The sequence below is a fragment of the Vigna unguiculata genome, chromosome 3 (assembly GCF_037176805.1).
Source record: "Vigna unguiculata cultivar grain cowpea cultivar isolate G323 ecotype 2 chromosome 3, ASM3717680v1, whole genome shotgun sequence".
Taxonomy (NCBI): domain Eukaryota; kingdom Viridiplantae; phylum Streptophyta; class Magnoliopsida; order Fabales; family Fabaceae; genus Vigna; species Vigna unguiculata.
This window is the reverse complement of record NC_140794.1, coordinates 6,956,605-6,974,523: the sequence shown is the minus strand read 5'-3', so window position 1 is coordinate 6,974,523 and position 17,919 is coordinate 6,956,605. Positions and strand designations below refer to the sequence as shown.

The window sequence follows — 17,919 nt, the reverse complement described above, 5'->3', positions numbered from 1 at the left end:
TTGTTTGATTATTTAGTACAATACAATAAAATAAAATATTTTGTCTCAATATAATTTCGATACGTATCCATAATATAATCATATTTTTTTGTAATTTTAAATAAAAATAATTTTGCATAGAAAATAATTTTCTTATTTCAAACATTTATACATACAAATGATATTATAATGTCAACATTATATATATATATATATATATATATATAGTGAAAACACGTTGTTGATTTTCTTATTAGAAGTGTCTAAATTAGTATGGAAAATAACACTACATTATAAGTTTTTTAATTTATTTTTCAAGGACATATGTATCTTTGTTTTTACCGTTTGATCCAAACAATTATTAATTTACTAAATTATTTTTTATGTAAAAATAATGATTTTCCAACCTGTTTTAATTTGATTTTTCAACAATGTTTAAATTTTGGACATGAAAGATAAATTTTAAATTTTATAGACATGTATATTACTTTCTCTTTCTTATTTATTATCTTCTAACTTATTTTATCGATTTTTTTTTATTTGAGTAAAACTGAACTTTTTGATTCACATTAATATCTATGTATAAATTGATTATAATAGTTATGTTACAGGTCAATATTAGAGTGAACTTTTGACATAAAAACACATTCGTACTCTTAAAAAGAAAATAGACTTCAACATATATACAACTTTTTCATCTATTGTGTCAACACTTTTCTAAAATAATTTATTAACTCTCGCATATATAACTAAATTTTATTCTATTACATGACAAAAAAAACTATTTAAAATATATATAATTTGAAAAAATACATTAAAAATAAAAACTATATGAAAACTATAAATCATAAACTTAAAACTCATCAAAGAGTTATATATTAGTATTACACTAGTCTTATACAAAACCTAGAAAACTTTATAGAAGTGGAAGATACATATGGCAGTGATGGAACAGGTAAATAAAGAAAATAAAGCAGAATATAATAATACTATTATGAAGTGAAATATTAATTAAGAGATGCTAAATACGATTTAGCTTGGAGAGTTTGGTGATAGACATGACAGTAACAACGAATAGGAGAATGATGCCAAGGAAGGAGGTAGCTAGGGCAACACCACTTCTGTTGCAGTATGCTTCGAATTTGTCACATATCTTCTCCCACTTTGCATGTGAATTCCCATTCCTTCCTACTTCTGCCATGAAAGTTGCTGCTCCATCTCCACTTGCTGCTAGAGCCATTGCCATCTTCACCAAAATCATGTCACTGCATTTAGTCTTAGAACTCTTGATATATAAACAAACACAGAATTTTGTGTTGCCACCAGATTCTAGTTAAATTATTCATTCAAATGAAAAATATTTCGATCCCAAGTTCACCAGCATCGTTAGGATCAATCATGATGTTCTCCAATTATTGTCCATTTTGAAATATGTAGTTTTATTATTGTTTTGTTCTTAAAAGACATATCAAAGATCGGAGAAAGAAGAAATATTTAAAACATGACTGATCTCGTTTTCTAAACGATGTGAGACTATCAGGCATAAGAGACAAAAATGCAAACCGATTAAAATGTAAGTATACCACGTCTAAAATTGCAGTTAGACCAAGACGAAGTCCTTTGTAATCATAATGTGGACCTAATATATCCATTGCTATCACCACCAAGTTATAGAGACTCACGATTCCATTCACTATCACAAAGAATCTGCTTCACTATAAATAAGGTTATGATATGTTCATGTCAAGAAAATTATAAAGGATAGAGGGAAATTTAAATGATGATTTGCAGAACTAACATGAATGCAGGAGTGTGGAGAAACTTAGCGGTGAGAGTGATTGTTAGTGGGGTTGTGCCAATGGTGGCCACTACCAAGGTTTTGGTTTGTTTGTTGAGTGCCATAATGAGTGTAGCAGATGCTGTGGCAAAGAATGAGAGCACCCTAAGGGACAAATTGATCCACTCCTTCTTCGGTTTGGTATCAGACACAGTGTTCAAACTGAGGTCTACTTTTTCTGCATTTTCTGAGGCCATTCTGCAAGTGTTTGGGTGTTAGAATGAGAAAGATGATTGCAGATAATGCAAAATGGTGATGAGTTATTATAGTTAGGAAGAAAGCAAAATTGATCAACCGTAAGATTGTTTAGTCTAAGAAGCTAAATGTGGATTCTATGTATGAGTTCTTAAGGTTGTCGAACCAACTAAATTTAGTTGTTGTTAATTGGTGAGAAATGTTTGAGTACCTGCATCTCCTTCCTTTTAATTATATATTCTTTTGATATATATTGTCTCTATGAATAGGATAACTTTGAAGTGTGATTTATTGTTCTCAAACAGAAATTTGGATTTGAATTTTTCTGCCATTCCTCCATTGTAATTTAAAAAATTGTAAAGATGGACACTAATTTTTTTAAATCAATACATTATGGGTTTAATACTTTTTTTCCCTTAACTTTGAATTAGTTAATTTTCAAAATTTTGGTTCAATTTAATTTTTCAATTTTAGAAATATATGAATTTAATTTTTAACTAATTTTTATTTAATGTATTTGATGTTTTATGATAATTTGAGAAATACATTTAAAAAATTAAATAAATTTTAAAAAATTAAATTAAAATTCAGGTTAAAATTTACATATTTTTAAAAATGAAAATTAAATTAATCTAAAATTTTAAAAAAGAGATAATTTTAAGTTTTACTAAAAGTCAAAAAATATATTTATTATTAGTACTTAAGAAAGATTCATTTAAAAGGGCGTTTAACTCCACAATTTCAATTTTATACCTTTTTAATTTAGAAATTTCAAATTTATTCTATGTTTTAGTATTTTCAGTTTTATTACTAAATTATTTTATATTATGACGTGTTTACATTGTTTTACTAATATTAAATTTAACGTTTTACTAATATTAAATTTAACATTGAGTAAAAGATGTACGTGGAGTGGGTGTTATTATAATCACAACAACTCTAAGCTATTTGCTTGGTTTGCATTAAAGGTATCTTCCAGCATTGGAAGACTAAGAAATAATTTAATCAAGTTTAACTTCTCTTTAAGAAATTTAATTATCACCAAATAATTAATAAATAAACATTTCGTTCAGAGATCTTAAGTATTAGAAGAGCTTATTTTAGTGGAATGTTTTCTTCTTATATAAAATCTCAAATAAATAAATAAATATAAATATAAATATTAACAAGGATTGTGAATTGCGATAAGGTTAAAAATAGGTGACTTTGAATTGCTGTCAAGAGAAAATTTGCGTACGCGTTAAGAACAAGTGTAATATATTTCTGTATCTCTCTCACACACATTTATTGATAAAGACATATAAAGTATATTTACATGGATTTTATAATATATGTATATACTTTGCATAATTTTGTAACTACGTTTTTATAAGATAGTTTAATTTTTATTGACGTAATAGAAAATAAGAGTTTTCTTTTTATCATTAAGTAATAAAATAAAAAAAGGTGTGAAAATTCTATAGATTTGTGATGATTTAGAAAAAAGGAGACTAATAGTCGCTGAAGAAATTTCCGAAAGTGTGTTGTGTGGGGTGAGAAGACGATGAGGAAATATTGGTAGCAGAAAATTAGAGAGAGAGAGAGAGAGAGAGAGAGAGAGAGAGAGAGAGTTGGATTGATTTTCTTCTTCCTTTTTCTCCAAAGAGAATCTAATCTCAATCCTCAACCTCCTTATTGCACACATATCTTCAGATTTCTTCATTCCTCTTTCAATCTTTTCTCTTCCCGTTCACATCCTCGTTTTCTCCGAAACATAAAAAAATAATCTTGGTTTTGTTTTCTTGTTTTTTGTTATTTGACTTGGTTGTCTGAATCGGTTGTCGCAGCAGGGTCCGGAGACACAGGTATTGCCAGATCCTTTGTTATTCCTATGACTTTTTTTTGGGGGGTGTTTTGTTTGGATATTGGGACCGGGACATAATTTGTTTTTGATTGTTTTTGGTTTTTGGTGTTTAATGTATTCAAAGTTTGAACATCTTGATTCCTGGTGCTGAATGTTTTTGATTTGGATCAGGCATTCGGGGTCTGGTTTCCTGTTTTACTTGCAAACAAATCGGTGGGGATTTTGGTTGAATTGTGTGTGACTCGTAGGGGTTGTATGGTTTCAATTTTGTTGATTTTACTGATTTGTCTTTAACTTTGCAGCTATGCAGAGCCAACTTGTGTGCAATGGTTGTAGGAGCCTTCTGCTTTACCCGAGAGGGGCAACCAATGTTTGTTGTGCATTGTGCAACACGATTACCTCTGTTCCTCCACCTGGTAAGCTCATTAATGTTTCTGTTACTGGAATTTTAAGATTGGAGAACTTACAAGTTATATTTCGTTGTGTTTCCGGCCTTTGTTATCTATTGGTATGAGCTAATTATTCAATTTGGAACAAATGAGGGAGATTAAGCTAGAAATTAACCATATTACCTACTGGATTTAGTATCTGCATGTAATCAGATTCCATTCACGCTTATTCTCAGTTTCTTTACCATAATAATGCTCATGCAGGGATGGAAATGTCTCAACTTTACTGTGGAGGCTGCAGGACGTTGCTAATGTACACTCGTGGAGCTACAAGTGTGAGATGTTCCTGCTGTCACACTGTAAACCTTGTTCCAGGTACTGCTTTTAATATTTTTCCAGACATTTGATTGAGGTTTGGTGGTTTACTATTGATTTTGGTGGATTTCAAATTGCTTGTTAATATGAATATTCTATTTTATAATTGTGGTGAGAATTTGTTGGATTACTTGGTGGTTGAATATGGTTTATCATGAATGTTGTTACCAAATTCTGGTGAAGGGGTCCGCGGGGGGTACATTAAGGTGACCCTTTTTCTATTACTGTATATTCTGTGTGTATGTTTTATCTTTATGTTGATTAAAGGCGGTGAATAGGGACTTAATGGAACGTTTGACTGTTGGACTTTAGGGGAAGGAGGTTTCCCAACTTGATTATTTGAAAGAAGATTTCTCTTTCTGAGGGAGGTCATGTGACCTCAATTCAGTCTGCCTCATCTAGTATTGTTCTTACCTACCTCTCTTTGTTCTAAATTCATATAGGATGGAATATGAGATTGAAAAAACTGTGAGGTTCCTTTCACACGGGGTTGCAGAGTGTAATACGTCATCTGGTTACTTGAGTTTGTTGTAACTTGTAAGGCTAACAGAGGACGAGGGCTTAGTCTTGCTGGTTTTTGGGGCAAAATGGTTATGGTGATTTCCCTTGAAACTTATCTACTTGCTGATTTACCTAAGCTGATGAATAGATGTTGGACAATGGATAGCATGGAGGAGGAGCACAAATGAAATAGAAATGGATAAAAGGATGGGAATAATGCATGGCTTTGAAGCCTGAAACAACTTCTTTTTTGCGAATTTTGATCCTTTTCTTTTAGTGAATTCATTTTCCAACATATCATATAGAAAATAGGTTTCTGTGTCAGAACCCCCTGCCCCCCCTCCCCACCAAAACAAAAGCAGCGCCACATTCATCAATTCTTCCTTCATGATCAATCAATGAATATGTTGATTCTTTACATTTACCCTCACCCCTTTTGTATTGCATACGATCTAGAGAAGAACAATCTTAATCACAATGATCTAAAACCCGACTGTATAAATAAATGGCAAGCAGATGTATTTATATCCAGCTATTTGTTAATCCAGCATTGAGTTTTGTTTCTCTGCTTACAAAATATATACTTTAATAATAATTTTCTCGATGTCATTTTTTAAATTCCAATATTAATAATTCTGAATTGCACGTAAGTTACTTTCCTTTAGTCCAAGTTTAGTGCATTTTCATTCTGTCCATTTTCTTTGCAACTGTTTGTATTGATGAGTGCAATTCATTTTACTACACTTTTACCACAAGGACCTCATTCATAAAATGTTACTTGTCATGCTACAAGATGGTGGATGCCTATGCAATGTTGCTTTAACTGTTTATGTTTTCTTACTCTAATGCCAGTCCAATGATAAATTCCTTGTTATATTTTAATAACGTATGCTTCTTGTTCAATTAGCTGTTTACTGACTCTCCATTTATGGGCTTTGTATGGCATTATAAAGCAACTAATCAGGTAGCTCATGTCCACTGTGGGAACTGCCGGACAGCCCTCATGTATCCTTACGGAGCTCCCTCAGTCAAATGTGCTATTTGCCACTATATTACTAATGTAAGTTTCTATTGATAGAATTATGTTAATCTGAGCATCAACTTTTTAGTATAAAATTTGGTATGGGGCATTGTATATTGCTTGTAGATATTTGTTAGGACTTAACACAAGAGTAAAGCCCAACCCAAAAGACTAGTCCATTAGGTGGGAGGGAGAGTCTCAAGGCTCAAGTACCACATCAAGTAGCTCATCTTACTTAATGTGGTGGTACTCCTAACAATATTCATGTATGACCTATGTTTTCTAACAGGAAAAACTTCCTATTTAGATAATTTGAAGATATTAAGCTATTCTTTGATTTCGTACTGTTACCATCTGTGTCCTTGTCATTCTTCAAGAGCACAGTCATTCGAGTAATCTCATATTTTCTCCAATGATTGGGATCCAGCCTAAAAGATGGGAGTCCATTGGATGTTAAAACCTCACTTATGCCTCCTACCTCTTGGCTAACTTTCTGGAATTTCAATCAATGTTTGATGCTTATGTAAATGGTTGATATACTGAATATATAATTATGAGATTGTCATTCTCCTTCATACTTCTCAACTTCTGTTTCATGTGAATATGATATATATATTTGTTTAACTTTTTGTTGGTATTTTTTATACTGTTTCATCACTTTTGCTCCACTTTACTGTCTTTTGTAGACGAACAATGGACGGCTTCCAATCCCTGTCCATAGATCCAATGGGACAGCCAATGCTGGGACATTACCTTCTACTTCAACAGTACGATTTTATTCTTATATATATATATATATATATATATATATATATATATATATATATATATATATATATGTGTGTGTGTGTGTGTGTGATTGTGTGTTTTTTTATTTTGTGATTATTTGTTCTGATTATGTCATTAATTTTCAATCTGCAGTCAATGCCTCAATCTCAAAGTCAGACAGTAGTAGTAGAAAATCCAATGTCTGTGGATTCAAGTGGGAAATTGGTAATTATTACTGCTTTTAATTTTTAATCTGGACATGATTTTCTCTGTGTATATATGATTTTTAGAACATGGAGTTTTGCCTAAAAGAAGTTGGCGTGTCACAGGTGAGCAATGTTGTGGTCGGCGTCACAACAGATAAGAAATAACAGCATCACACATACAAGGTACACTACATGTCACGAGGCATCACCACAGTTACTGTCACATGAAGATATTGTTTGTGTATATGAATATATATATATATATATATATATATGATATTGCAGCCTGCAGTGGTTCAATTGAAATCAATATTTTTCCATTCCAAGAGTGGGATGGATATGTATGTATGAATGTATATGAGGTGGACAGGTTGTGAAAAGGGCATAAAAACCTATTTTGTGTGATTGCCAGAGCCTGCTTTGTTTTTTTCTTGGTACTCAATATCCAAAATCAATTGGTTCATTCAGATTATGTTGACTTTCAAATCCTAGACTAGTAAATGCTACTTTTTTCTTTTATGGCTTCTGAAGCTTGTGCTTTTCTTGGTTATGTGTTGAAATATTTGTTGATGTTGTGTTATCATTGCTTGACAAAATTATTGATATGATAGGTTTTACTGGTCATTTTGAGAAAAAGAAATTGGATAATACCCAGAGGCTTTGGAAACTGAGATATGCAAATTATCTTAATTTGACTTTTAGGTAAACAGATAAAAAATCTGTTGAAAAACATTTTCAGGAAAATGATTGACACTTTTGTCACCTGAGCTCAATTTCTACATGTTGGCTGGCATTTCTTTTTGGAAATAATTTTTAATTACCTGAAAATATATAAAATCAGGTTAAAATGAAAGTCATTTGATTGAATCACGTAAATGTATAATGATTTTTCTTTGAAATTGTTTTTTAATCAACAAATGCAATGGTTAGAAATTTGACCAGTTTTTGAAGATTTTTTACAAGTTAATCGTAATTTTAATGTTTATGAAATGTTAGGGTATATAGTTGCTTATTTGGTTGACTGTTTAAGATAACTTAGGCTCTTTGACCCCGTTTTTGCATAAATAAAATATTATCGTTCTTTAAAAAGTTAAATTATTATCTGTTTGGATTAATAACCCCGCGTGTAATTTTTCACTTTTTTTAAACTTATTTTCACTTATATTGCTTTATCAAATTTTTTTTTTCTAAAGCTTGTTTAGAAACATAACCACTTTGAAGTTTTTTTTTTTTTTTTTCACGAGATGAAACTCTTGTGACACTTGTGGTCCCAATTTATGCTCATATTTCAAATATCAAACTATAACTGTTCAGAGGATAAAAAAAAAAACTATCTTCCAAGAATGTATAGATTGGTTTATATATAAAAGAACAGTTAATACTACTTATTCAAACACAAATGACAAATTTATACTTTTTTTTTTACTCCAAGTGTAGATAAAGATAACGGGAAATTTCTGATCATGGACATTAGAAAAACAAATCAGCTACGAATCGGTGAATATGACAAGAGAAAGTAAGAAAATTATGAAGGGCACTAAATTGATTTTTTGTACATAAAGATTTAATTTCTTTTATTGGGAGCTAAATTGAAATTTTTTAGAGATTAGTTATTGACACTAAACAAACATTCCCGAGAGAAGAACAACAGCAAAAAATTGGAACCAGAAAAACAAAGGGTGGAGATTTTGGATTTCAGATTTTCTTCGATGATTATTTGTGTTATCTTTATGATAAACTTTTAAAACACATTAAAGTTTTAAATATATTTTAAAACACCAAATATATATCGGTGTATTTTAAAAGATAGCAAAAGAACGAAATAAAAAAATCCAGTAAGAAATTCAAATTGGAATATTCAAAATATTTTCTTTACTATTTAATAGTTGGATTCACTTAAATATCATGTTGATTTGGGTGTCTAAAATCAACAACCTTAATAAGGGATCATTTATAGTCTATATGAATATTAATTATATTATTAGTATTTAAGTTTAATTATTCCTGGTTTCAAGTTTGACCAGAAAAATTTAAATTGATCTTTACTTAGTTTTTTATTTTAATTGTGTCATAATTTTTTTAAAACTTGATTCAACTATGCTAGTTAAAAAAAATTACTAACGGGTTTTAGTCTTAGCTCATAATTTTTATTTTACTTTTTGTTTTCCACATATTAAATTTCATGGTGCGAGAATATCTTATCTCTATGCTAAGTATTATTGTTTTATATTCAATTTAGTTTTTATATATAACTTTTTTATTTGCGTCCTAATTTTTAAAAAAATATATTAATGGTATTTATTTTTAAATTAAGATCAAATTTATTATTTATATAAATATTATTAAAATTAACTTTTTAATATATTATATTTTTATTTTTATTTTTGTTATATAATAAAAATTATTTTTTTAAATTATTTTCATTTTAACTTTTAATATTTTAAACTTGGACAAATATTTAGTTTATATTTTTTTTAATTTTAAGTCTAACATAAATTAGTTACATATTGTATAAATATTATTATATTTATTAAATATATTAAGTTTTATTTAAAAAGTAAGTATTTAAGACTAATATACTATTAATCCATATTTTTTTATAAGATTAAAACTAAATAATTTAAATGAAATATAGTAATATTATTAGAATCGGTTTAAAAATAATTCAATAAATATTTAATAAAAAAGTCAATTATATTATAAAATAGAGTTAATAATAAAGAACAGAAGAAAATAAATAATAAAAAATGAAAGAATGGAGAATAACTTTTGTATGTATTTTATTATTAATCAGAATAATCTTATTTATATATACAACATGATAGCATAGTTAATATAAAATATTTACATAAATCATAAATCATACGAATATCAATCATATGATAAATAATTGTATTAAATCAATGTATGATCATTAATTCTTAACAAATATTAATATAAATATCAATCTAACATTTATATAAATAATAAATTTAGTTCATAACATTACTTTATTTTAAGACTTCATGTGAGAACAAATAATTTTGAAAAGAAAAACTATGAATCCACACGTTTGACGTGGTTAATAATTAAAAAATAATACATAGTTAAGTCCATTTTTCAAAATATTAAAACGCAATTAAAAAAATTTAAGTGAGAATTAACTTAAACTTTCCGGGCAGAGGATAGCCTGTGTTTATATTTCCTTTCCATTTTTGGGTGTAGCTTGTGTTTAGAGAAGTCTTCTGCTTTTTTCTTTTCCTGTTTTAGGGATAAGTCTATAAAGCTGTGACTACCATTTTTGGTTACAAAACAACTTTTCTTTAATATTCTCAGATTTTTAAATTACATTTTCGTCTTCTTTCAAATTAGGGATTGCAGAAAAAATCATTGCCTTGACCAGTCTACCTACCCCTACGATATTTACCAAAATGGAATTTTTTATACTTTTAGAGATTTTTTTTTAAAATTTCAAATAAATTATTTAAAAATAATTATTTAAAACATATAATCCCAAGTAAAAAAATTAATTATAAATCATCATAATTTAAATACATTAGAATAACAAAACATCAGAATAAATAAAACAATTTTTTAAATTAAATTTAAATAAATCGTACTATAAAATATCACTTTTAAACATTTATTATTTTTTAAAAAATTCAATTTCATAGATGTAAATAGCAGAAAATATAAATATATGAAATTAAATTTTAAATTATTCTTTAATTCTTAAGATTTCTTTCATTTAAGAAATATTTTAATAAAATTTACCAAGAATGATTATTACAAAGCGAGATACGATAATAGTATCCCTACTAGTATATTTATTAAAGCATTCATTCAATATTTAAAATTTTATCCCAAAATTATAATTATTTTGCCATAAGAAATAAGAACAAGAGGAAGAGTGAAAATAACGTTAATAGTTTGAACTAGGATGCACCACCTATTATGACTTCTCTCTCTATATTTTCATCATCTGTTTCCATTCACTATTCTATTGACAGCCAAACTTGCCCTTCACTCCATTTTCCTTTGAGTTTCACAGATTAAACAACTCTGCAGTGCTTGAGTTTCAGGTTTTGTAAGAAGAAGAACACTAAACAAACAAAAATGCCAAAACAAAGAGGAAGAACAAGAAAGAAGGGAAAGCAGCTTCAGGTTACAGATTCTTCTGAATCTTATTCACCAAACAGCAAGGTATATATATTCTAATGCTATCACCTTCTTTTATCCATTTATCTCACATTAACAAAACAAATCTCTCTCTCTCTCTCTAAATATATATATATATATATATATATATATATATATATATATATATATATGATGGTGTTTTATGTTTTCTAAGTACATCATGATTATAATGGTGTAAGATTGTTGATTTTTCTCCATCATACATGCTAGTTTGATGTTCTTTCTCATCTTGAGAGTTGAGGTAATGTGAATACTCATTGTTGCACAAAAATACAGAAACATTCAGGTCATTTGAGACATCTAAAAGGTTTGTGTTTTGCTAAGGGAGAGATGAAGATCCACTTGAGACAAGGTTAAATAATACCATTTAATAGATACAAACTGGTTTTATAAGGTTGAGTTACACATAAAGTTCTGCTTTTAAAAGTTTCATACACTGTATGCAAATGTTTTTATCATTTCTTGTGGATTTAAGTAACATACTTACCAATGGTTTTATATGTAACTTGCACATTGTTGGTTTGTGTTCAATGTTCAGTCAGAGTCTTCGGATCTCCCTTCCTCTGCAAGAAAGCGTTTGATTTCAAATTCTAGTGTAGTTCATGCACGCCGTTCTTCTTTGAGATTAGCAAATAAGTATATTGAAACTAGAAGAACCACACCTTTGCATGCTAACCAAGTGTCAGATTCCACTGTAATTCATGGCTGCTGTTCCTCTGTGAGATTAGAACAACAAGAGATTGTTGAAACTGGAACAACAGCAGAGAAGATTATAGAAGTGAGTGATAATGAGGACCAAATGGTTAATCCATCGACTCAAGTGGAAGAGCACAATGCATTGGAAGTAGAACATGCCCCTCTTGAGAAGGAACTTTTGGCTGAGGGTATTCAAGCATTTAAGTGTAGGGAAAGAGAGGACAAGAACAATAGCAGCAAGTCTATTTCAATGGTTGGACATTCATCCTCACAATTCAGCCTTCAACTTACTCAGATGGTTAATATGTGGGAAAATGAAGGTGATGATGAAGTTGAGTCTGTGGGACAAAGCTCAACAATGGACAGAGCTGAAGGATACCAAGTGAAGGAAGAATTCATGCCTCTGTTAAGAAAAATTCTCACTAAGCATGGAGATGTTTTTGAGAATTCCTTGATATTGACAGCAAGATTCAGATCAGTTATTTTGGAGGCGATATGTGAGATCATCTCAGAACTGAAAGACAAGGATCTGAACAAAATCACAGAAGATAGGCTGCATAACATGATTGCTCTTGCAAATGAAATGAAAACTATGCAAATGAACATTGAGTGGCTTCACCTGAGATTGCAAGAGATATATGAGGCAAGGAAGATTCTTAAACAATCTGGCATGCTGAAAGAGAGGAAAGATAGCAACAAAAGGGTCATTGAAACTGCGAAGAGAGAATTGGATCAATGTCAAGAAGAAAAGGAGGCATTGGAAGCAAGGTTCCAATCATTACGAGAGAGAATATTTGATAAAGAGACTGCTTGCAAGGAGACACTAGCAAGAGCACAGGATGAATATGTTTGCATATCTCAAACTATCACAGATGCTAAATCTAAAGTGAAACGCTTTTTAAATTGCTCTCTGGTGAATGGTTTGCTTTAGTTTTATTACCGTTTCTTCACCTCTATCTTCTCTTCATCGTAGCCTTTTTTGGATTGTTTAGTGAGTTGTAATGTACACCTCTACGGATATGTTTAGTTGCTCAAACAATCTTCCATTTATGTCGTTTGTACAATGAACTATCTTACTGTGTAGTTTCCAAACTACCTCCTTTATTTTTCTGCTTGATTGTGTTTAGTATGGAATGTGAAGAGAGCTTGAAAGAGATACAGATAGCATGATTGTGATTCTTTGGAATATGAACTCTTTTGAATTTTAAGGGAATTAAGTTGAAATGTTACAAGAATATTGCTATCTATTTCAGGCTGGAGAGTGGAGCTAGACTCCAAAATCCAAGCAAAGGAAAACAAATAAATGACACTTGAAATTCACTATATTAAAGCTTTCATGATGTAGCACTTTCATGTTTGTTTAATGAAAGCAAACACCTCTGGCTGTTTAAAGTTCCTTTGAAAATACTACCACTTTCATGATGATCACTTCTTCATAGGCTACAAGACTACCAAAACTTGTTACTGAAAATATATATATAATTTGTAGAATGACCATGTTCTCTGTTTCTAGGTACATGAGGATGTGAATCATTTGTTCTGCTGTAGTCGCATAAAGTCAAGAAGTTCGGTATGGGTCCATGCATATATGAAACTGAAAAATGATTGGTGTTCTATCCCCTAAATTGCATCTTTATATATATATATATATATATATATATATATATATATATATATATATATATATTCTAGAACTCTATTCATGATAGCCGATTGTAGTTGAATTTGAGAACCTTTTGTACTAACCATGTACATTTTACTTATAAAAAGAAATTATACCAAAACAGATAGTTGTCTAAAGATTATCACTCTACAAATCATTCAGCAACACTAACAAAAAACATGTTCACACATCCACAGCTTCTTTTTTTGACAAATACACACCCACAGCTTCTTTTTTCGACTAAAAGTGTAAATAAATTATTTGCAGAGAAGTCTTTTGTCTAGTTACGGCAACTTTTTGCACATTAATCAGTTGTAACTTCTGCAAGAGGCACTTGCCCTCTTGCCCCTTGTGCTCCTTCTTCTGCTTTGTTCCATTGCTTGTCAACATCCACTGGATTTTGTTGGCTCTCAAACCCTTTTGCTGTGTCATAAGAAGCATGGAGCCCCAATAGCACATAGTATACCAAGAGGAGCCCTGTCCACACCCCAAACCTGATAAATGAATCTTTATCAATAGAGCCAAGAAGGAATATGTTAATGGCAATAGATAAAGAAGGTAGCCATGGAACCAAGGGCACCCCCCAAAGTTTCGGTTGTTTTGCCTGTGGAACACAGAGCCAAAGAACCCCAGTCCCTAAAATCCACAGCGGCACGAAAACTGCATACCCAATCCAACCATCACTGCTTGCCCAATAACCAGAAATTCCACAGGAAGACCCCAAAATCAACGCAAGGCACAGAATGAGCTTCACTTTATTCTGCTTTGTGGTTACCCCACTTGAGTAATAGCGGCGCACCAGAAGCGCCACAGCCACAAGCATGAAGATGAAGAGTGTGGAAATTGACAAGAGGTTGGAGAGAATATTAAGATTAGTGAAGAAAGAAATTACGGCTGTGGCTGCAAGCATGGAAATTGTGGCATTCACGGGTGTCCCAGTTTTCTCATCAACATGAGCAAACCAAGGAGGCATCATGTGGGTACGTGCAATGTGGGTTAGGTAACGAGCTTGACCCACCGCACTCACCAACAACACAGTGGTCATTCCCTTCAACGCCCCAAATGCAACAATGTACTTAGCCCAATCCATTCCCACAGCACTGAACGCAACCGAATAGGGAGCATCTGGGTCGATGTCGGTGTACTTTTGCATGAGGCATAGTGTCACTGCTAGCACGCAATATAAGAATGTGGTGATGACCATTGAGCCCACAAGACCGATGGGAATGTCCCTCGCAGGGTTCTTGGTTTCCTCGGCCATGGTTGAGACAGCATCAAAGCCAACGTAGGCAAAGAAAAGAACAGCCGAAGCCTTGAACACGCCACGAACTTCAAAAGGAAGAAAAGGGGTGTAGTTTTCGGTGTTGGCCTTCGTGAGGCCTGCGATGATGATGAAGGCGATGACAACCAAGTGAAAGATTGTGGCAATGAAGTTGAAGATTGAAGAACCTTTGGTGCTGTACACTGCGAGGATGGTGATGGCTATGAGGACTCCGATGGATATAGGGTCCAGATGGCCATAGTCAGGATTCATCTTGTGGACTACTATACGAAAGTCATCAGGGTGTTGGCCGCAGAGGGTGGCGAAATACGAGGTCCATGACCGAGCCACGGCGGCGCCGCCGATTACATATTCAAGGAGGATGTTTCCGGCAGCTATGAAGGCCACAAATTCTCCCAGTTCTACTCTTAAGTACGCAAACGATCCACCTAACAAAACCAAACATAGCCAAAATGCTTATTAGTTTAACGAAACAGGATTCATAGTTGCACATGGCATTTTCTTCTCACACTTTAGAAAAGTCAAACTATGTTTTCTAGTGAAATTAGGTACCATGTGAGATTCTTGAGACAAAGACATTGCCCATGGCTATTTTTCAAAAAGAAAAAATACTTAAATAGACGAGTCTTGATTAAAAGAAATCGTGTTTCCATACTGGATTTTCTTATAAAAGTATATCTAATTTATTCTAAAGTCAACGTGAAAAGTAAATTAAAGTGGTGTAAGAACACACTATGGATATTGGAAATTAAAAAATTATAATTTTAACTTATTTTTTTACTTTCATTCTTTAATTCTCGACTTACTTCGATGTAATATTTATTCTTAATAAAAAGATAATGATGTATTAATTAACGACTCACATTAAATCATATAAAACAATAAAATATATAAGTAAAAAAATGAAAATCTTAATATTATTGTTGAAATTTAAAACTACCATTTTGATGCTTTTGCGATGGAGATGTGACATCTAACGTGCAAGGTCGACAACAGGAGTCCAAGAGGATACGTTTTGTGTAATTTGACTGCTTTATATTCAATGGCGTGCGGTCGCTTTCTTCGTTTCTTTCATGGAGTTTGTTGGACGTTATTTTCTCCGTTAAACACTTCAGTTTAACATAAATATGGTTCCGTATGAACGTAATTTAGAGAACAAAGTCTAACATCATATTTCAAATTTTTATAGTATGCCTTAAAATCATGGGTATATATCATTGTACGTGTGTGTATTATTATGATTATAAGAAATTAGCAAAATTATTATTATGAGTATGAGTTTTGGAGGAAGAAAAATGGTGAGGGGGACAGTGCATCATTCCAGCTCAACTCATTAATTGAAAATCCAACTATACAACAGTGAAGAGTTTAATTTTCTAAGTCATCCACGTTATTCATATCCAAATCATTGGCTTATATTCCAAAAGTTCAGGACTACGTAACTTTCATCAATTAATTCAATATCAATCAAGCATTGATATGCATTATATTCAGTAAATTTATATCTATAAATATAAATTCACATGAAAAAGATATTATCAAACTTAAAGACCCAAAGTTGACATTAACTACAACAACCTTTATATATATATATAAAGCTAAAATCAACTTTTTTTTCCTAAGAAATATTACTGAGAGACAAATAAATACATAATAAATTTAAAAGTAATATTTATATGTGTTTAAATTATTTGGTTTGTAAGATAAAAAAAAAAAAAAAAATCTAAGATCGAACTTTTTTTTATATAAAAACAGTTATTTTTGTATGAAGATTTAAACGTGTTCTTGTCTGAAATTCTGCAAAGTGAAACTGTGCGCAAACAAAAGCAAGAGTGCAAGAGATGGAACCTGCGACGGGGATTTCTACCGCGAACTCGGTGTAGCAGAAGACGGAGAACAAGGCGGAGACACCGGAAACGACGTAGGAGAGGACGACGGCGGGTCCGACCGTTGACCTAGCCTCGAGGCCGGTGAGGACGAATATGCCGGAGCCGATGACGGCGCCGATTCCGAACCACATGAGGTCCCACCAGTTGAGCGTCTTCTTCATCTCGTGGCTGCTCCGAGCTTTCATCTCCACGAGCTCCGTGTGGTCCTCGGATCGACTGAGCATCCGATCCTTCAGCCTCCACGGCGTCTCCATAATCGCTCTGGCATAGTTCTCCCAACTCTTGAATGACTCTTCCGGGAAAAAGTCGTTTCGCCGGAATGTCAATCCCCGCCTCCGCACTCCGCCGTCAATCGCGCCCTCACCTCCCATCCTGCTGCGTGCAAAGAATACCAGCAACACAGCTTTATAAGAACAACAAAAAAACGAGTTTCAGAAAATTGAATGAAACAAAACGAACAAGTTTATCAGTTTCTCTCTGTCAAAAGCTGTGTGCCTGAGAGTGTGGCGTAGAGTTAAGACTTATAATGCCCATGTTGAAATCCCAAACGGTTGACTTAAATAATAATAATATATAATAGTAATAATAATAATTATTATTATTATAATAAATTTAATGTTATCCGAGGTATAAAAGAGGCTAATCATAAGGAAAATTTGTAGTACATTTTTGAAAAAAGTACACCCACTAAAGACTTTTATTTTATCTTGGATTATTGTATTTTCTTTTAGGTAGGTGTTAGGATATGTTCACACACTTTGAGTGAGAAATCGCTTCTTCTATTTTAAATAATTGACAGATTTTTTTTTTTTTTCCATAGGTGACGTTTCGAAATGCGTAATTAATGCACATGCAAATGAGATGAATGAATTAATAAGAATGATGATAGAGAGAAAGAAAATAAGAGTCACATGGAAAGAGGTTGAAGTCAAAGATGGTGAAATATTCTTCACCTTGTCCATACAGAGAAAGATTCTTTAAATTTAGTTCTTCACACTGTTATATTATCCACCAAATTTCATTTCCAGCACCTCAACTTTTAATTCATCTTTAATTTTGTTTCATTCTCTAATTTATTATTTTCATAAATAGAAAT

At 31.6% G+C, this 17,919-nt stretch overlaps 4 protein-coding genes across 5 annotated transcripts; 2 read left to right on the top strand and 2 right to left on the bottom strand.

Moving 5' to 3' along the window:
* Positions 1–827: 827 nt before the first annotated feature.
* Positions 828–2,066, bottom strand: LOC114179151 (CASP-like protein 1B1). The gene is made up of 3 exons (XM_028065384.2): positions 1,778–2,066; positions 1,563–1,686; positions 828–1,225 (listed from the first exon to the last, which is right to left on the bottom strand). The coding sequence occupies exons 1-3, from the start codon at positions 2,011–2,013 to the stop codon at positions 1,001–1,003; spliced, it is 585 nt and encodes a 194-aa protein (XP_027921185.2). The 5' UTR covers positions 2,014–2,066; the 3' UTR covers positions 828–1,000.
* A 1,431-nt stretch (positions 2,067–3,497) lies between these two features.
* LOC114175385 (protein LOL2-like) lies at positions 3,498–7,633 on the top strand. 2 transcript variants are annotated; one of them, XM_028060157.2, is made up of 8 exons: positions 3,498–3,855; positions 4,026–4,067; positions 4,157–4,270; positions 4,508–4,618; positions 6,073–6,179; positions 6,827–6,907; positions 7,062–7,133; positions 7,238–7,633. In XM_028060157.2, exons 3-8 carry the CDS (start codon positions 4,159–4,161, stop codon positions 7,277–7,279), a joined length of 525 nt encoding a protein of 174 aa, XP_027915958.1. In that variant the 5' UTR covers positions 3,498–3,855; positions 4,026–4,067; positions 4,157–4,158; the 3' UTR covers positions 7,280–7,633. The 2 variants fall into 2 exon arrangements, with proteins under 2 accessions (XP_027915958.1, XP_027915957.1); XM_028060156.2 differs by lacking the exon at positions 4,026–4,067 and having other exon boundaries at positions 3,501–3,855.
* Positions 7,634–11,061: 3,428 nt separating this feature from the next.
* Positions 11,062–13,162, top strand: LOC114179881 (uncharacterized). The gene is made up of 2 exons (XM_028066370.2): positions 11,062–11,296; positions 11,832–13,162. The coding sequence occupies exons 1-2, from the start codon at positions 11,210–11,212 to the stop codon at positions 12,918–12,920; spliced, it is 1,176 nt and encodes a 391-aa protein (XP_027922171.2). The 5' UTR covers positions 11,062–11,209; the 3' UTR covers positions 12,921–13,162.
* A 503-nt stretch (positions 13,163–13,665) lies between these two features.
* Positions 13,666–17,341, bottom strand: LOC114176016 (cationic amino acid transporter 1-like). The gene is made up of 2 exons (XM_085670648.1): positions 16,783–17,341; positions 13,666–15,362 (listed from the first exon to the last, which is right to left on the bottom strand). Exons 1-2 carry the CDS (start codon positions 17,192–17,194, stop codon positions 13,957–13,959), a joined length of 1,818 nt encoding a protein of 605 aa, XP_085526774.1. The 5' UTR covers positions 17,195–17,341; the 3' UTR covers positions 13,666–13,956.
* Positions 17,342–17,919: the final 578 nt, after the last annotated feature.

Excerpts from the sequence above, each read along its gene's own strand:
- LOC114179151 (XM_028065384.2), bottom strand. The coding sequence starts at position 2,013 with ATGGCCTCAGAAAATGCAGAAAAAGTAGACCTCAGTTTGAACACTGTG. Across the intron at positions 1,687-1,777 it reads CTCCACACTCCTGCATTCAT|ATTCTTTGTGATAGTGAATG; the intron begins GTTAGTTCTGCA and ends ATAGTGAAGCAG. Across the intron at positions 1,226-1,562 it reads TAACTGCAATTTTAGACGTG|ATGGCAATGGCTCTAGCAGC; the intron begins GTATACTTACAT and ends ATTTTGGTGAAG.
- LOC114175385 (XM_028060157.2), top strand. The coding sequence starts at position 4,159 with ATGCAGAGCCAACTTGTGTGCAATGGTTGTAGGAGCCTTCTGCTTTAC. Across the intron at positions 4,619-6,072 it reads CACTGTAAACCTTGTTCCAG|CAACTAATCAGGTAGCTCAT; the intron begins GTACTGCTTTTA and ends GGCATTATAAAG. Across the intron at positions 7,134-7,237 it reads TGGATTCAAGTGGGAAATTG|GTGAGCAATGTTGTGGTCGG; the intron begins GTAATTATTACT and ends GGCGTGTCACAG.
- LOC114179881 (XM_028066370.2), top strand. The coding sequence starts at position 11,210 with ATGCCAAAACAAAGAGGAAGAACAAGAAAGAAGGGAAAGCAGCTTCAG. Across the intron at positions 11,297-11,831 it reads CTTATTCACCAAACAGCAAG|TCAGAGTCTTCGGATCTCCC; the intron begins GTATATATATTC and ends TTCAATGTTCAG.
- LOC114176016 (XM_085670648.1), bottom strand. The coding sequence starts at position 17,194 with ATGGGAGGTGAGGGCGCGATTGACGGCGGAGTGCGGAGGCGGGGATTG. Across the intron at positions 15,363-16,782 it reads GGTAGAAATCCCCGTCGCAG|GTGGATCGTTTGCGTACTTA; the intron begins GTTCCATCTCTT and ends TGGTTTTGTTAG.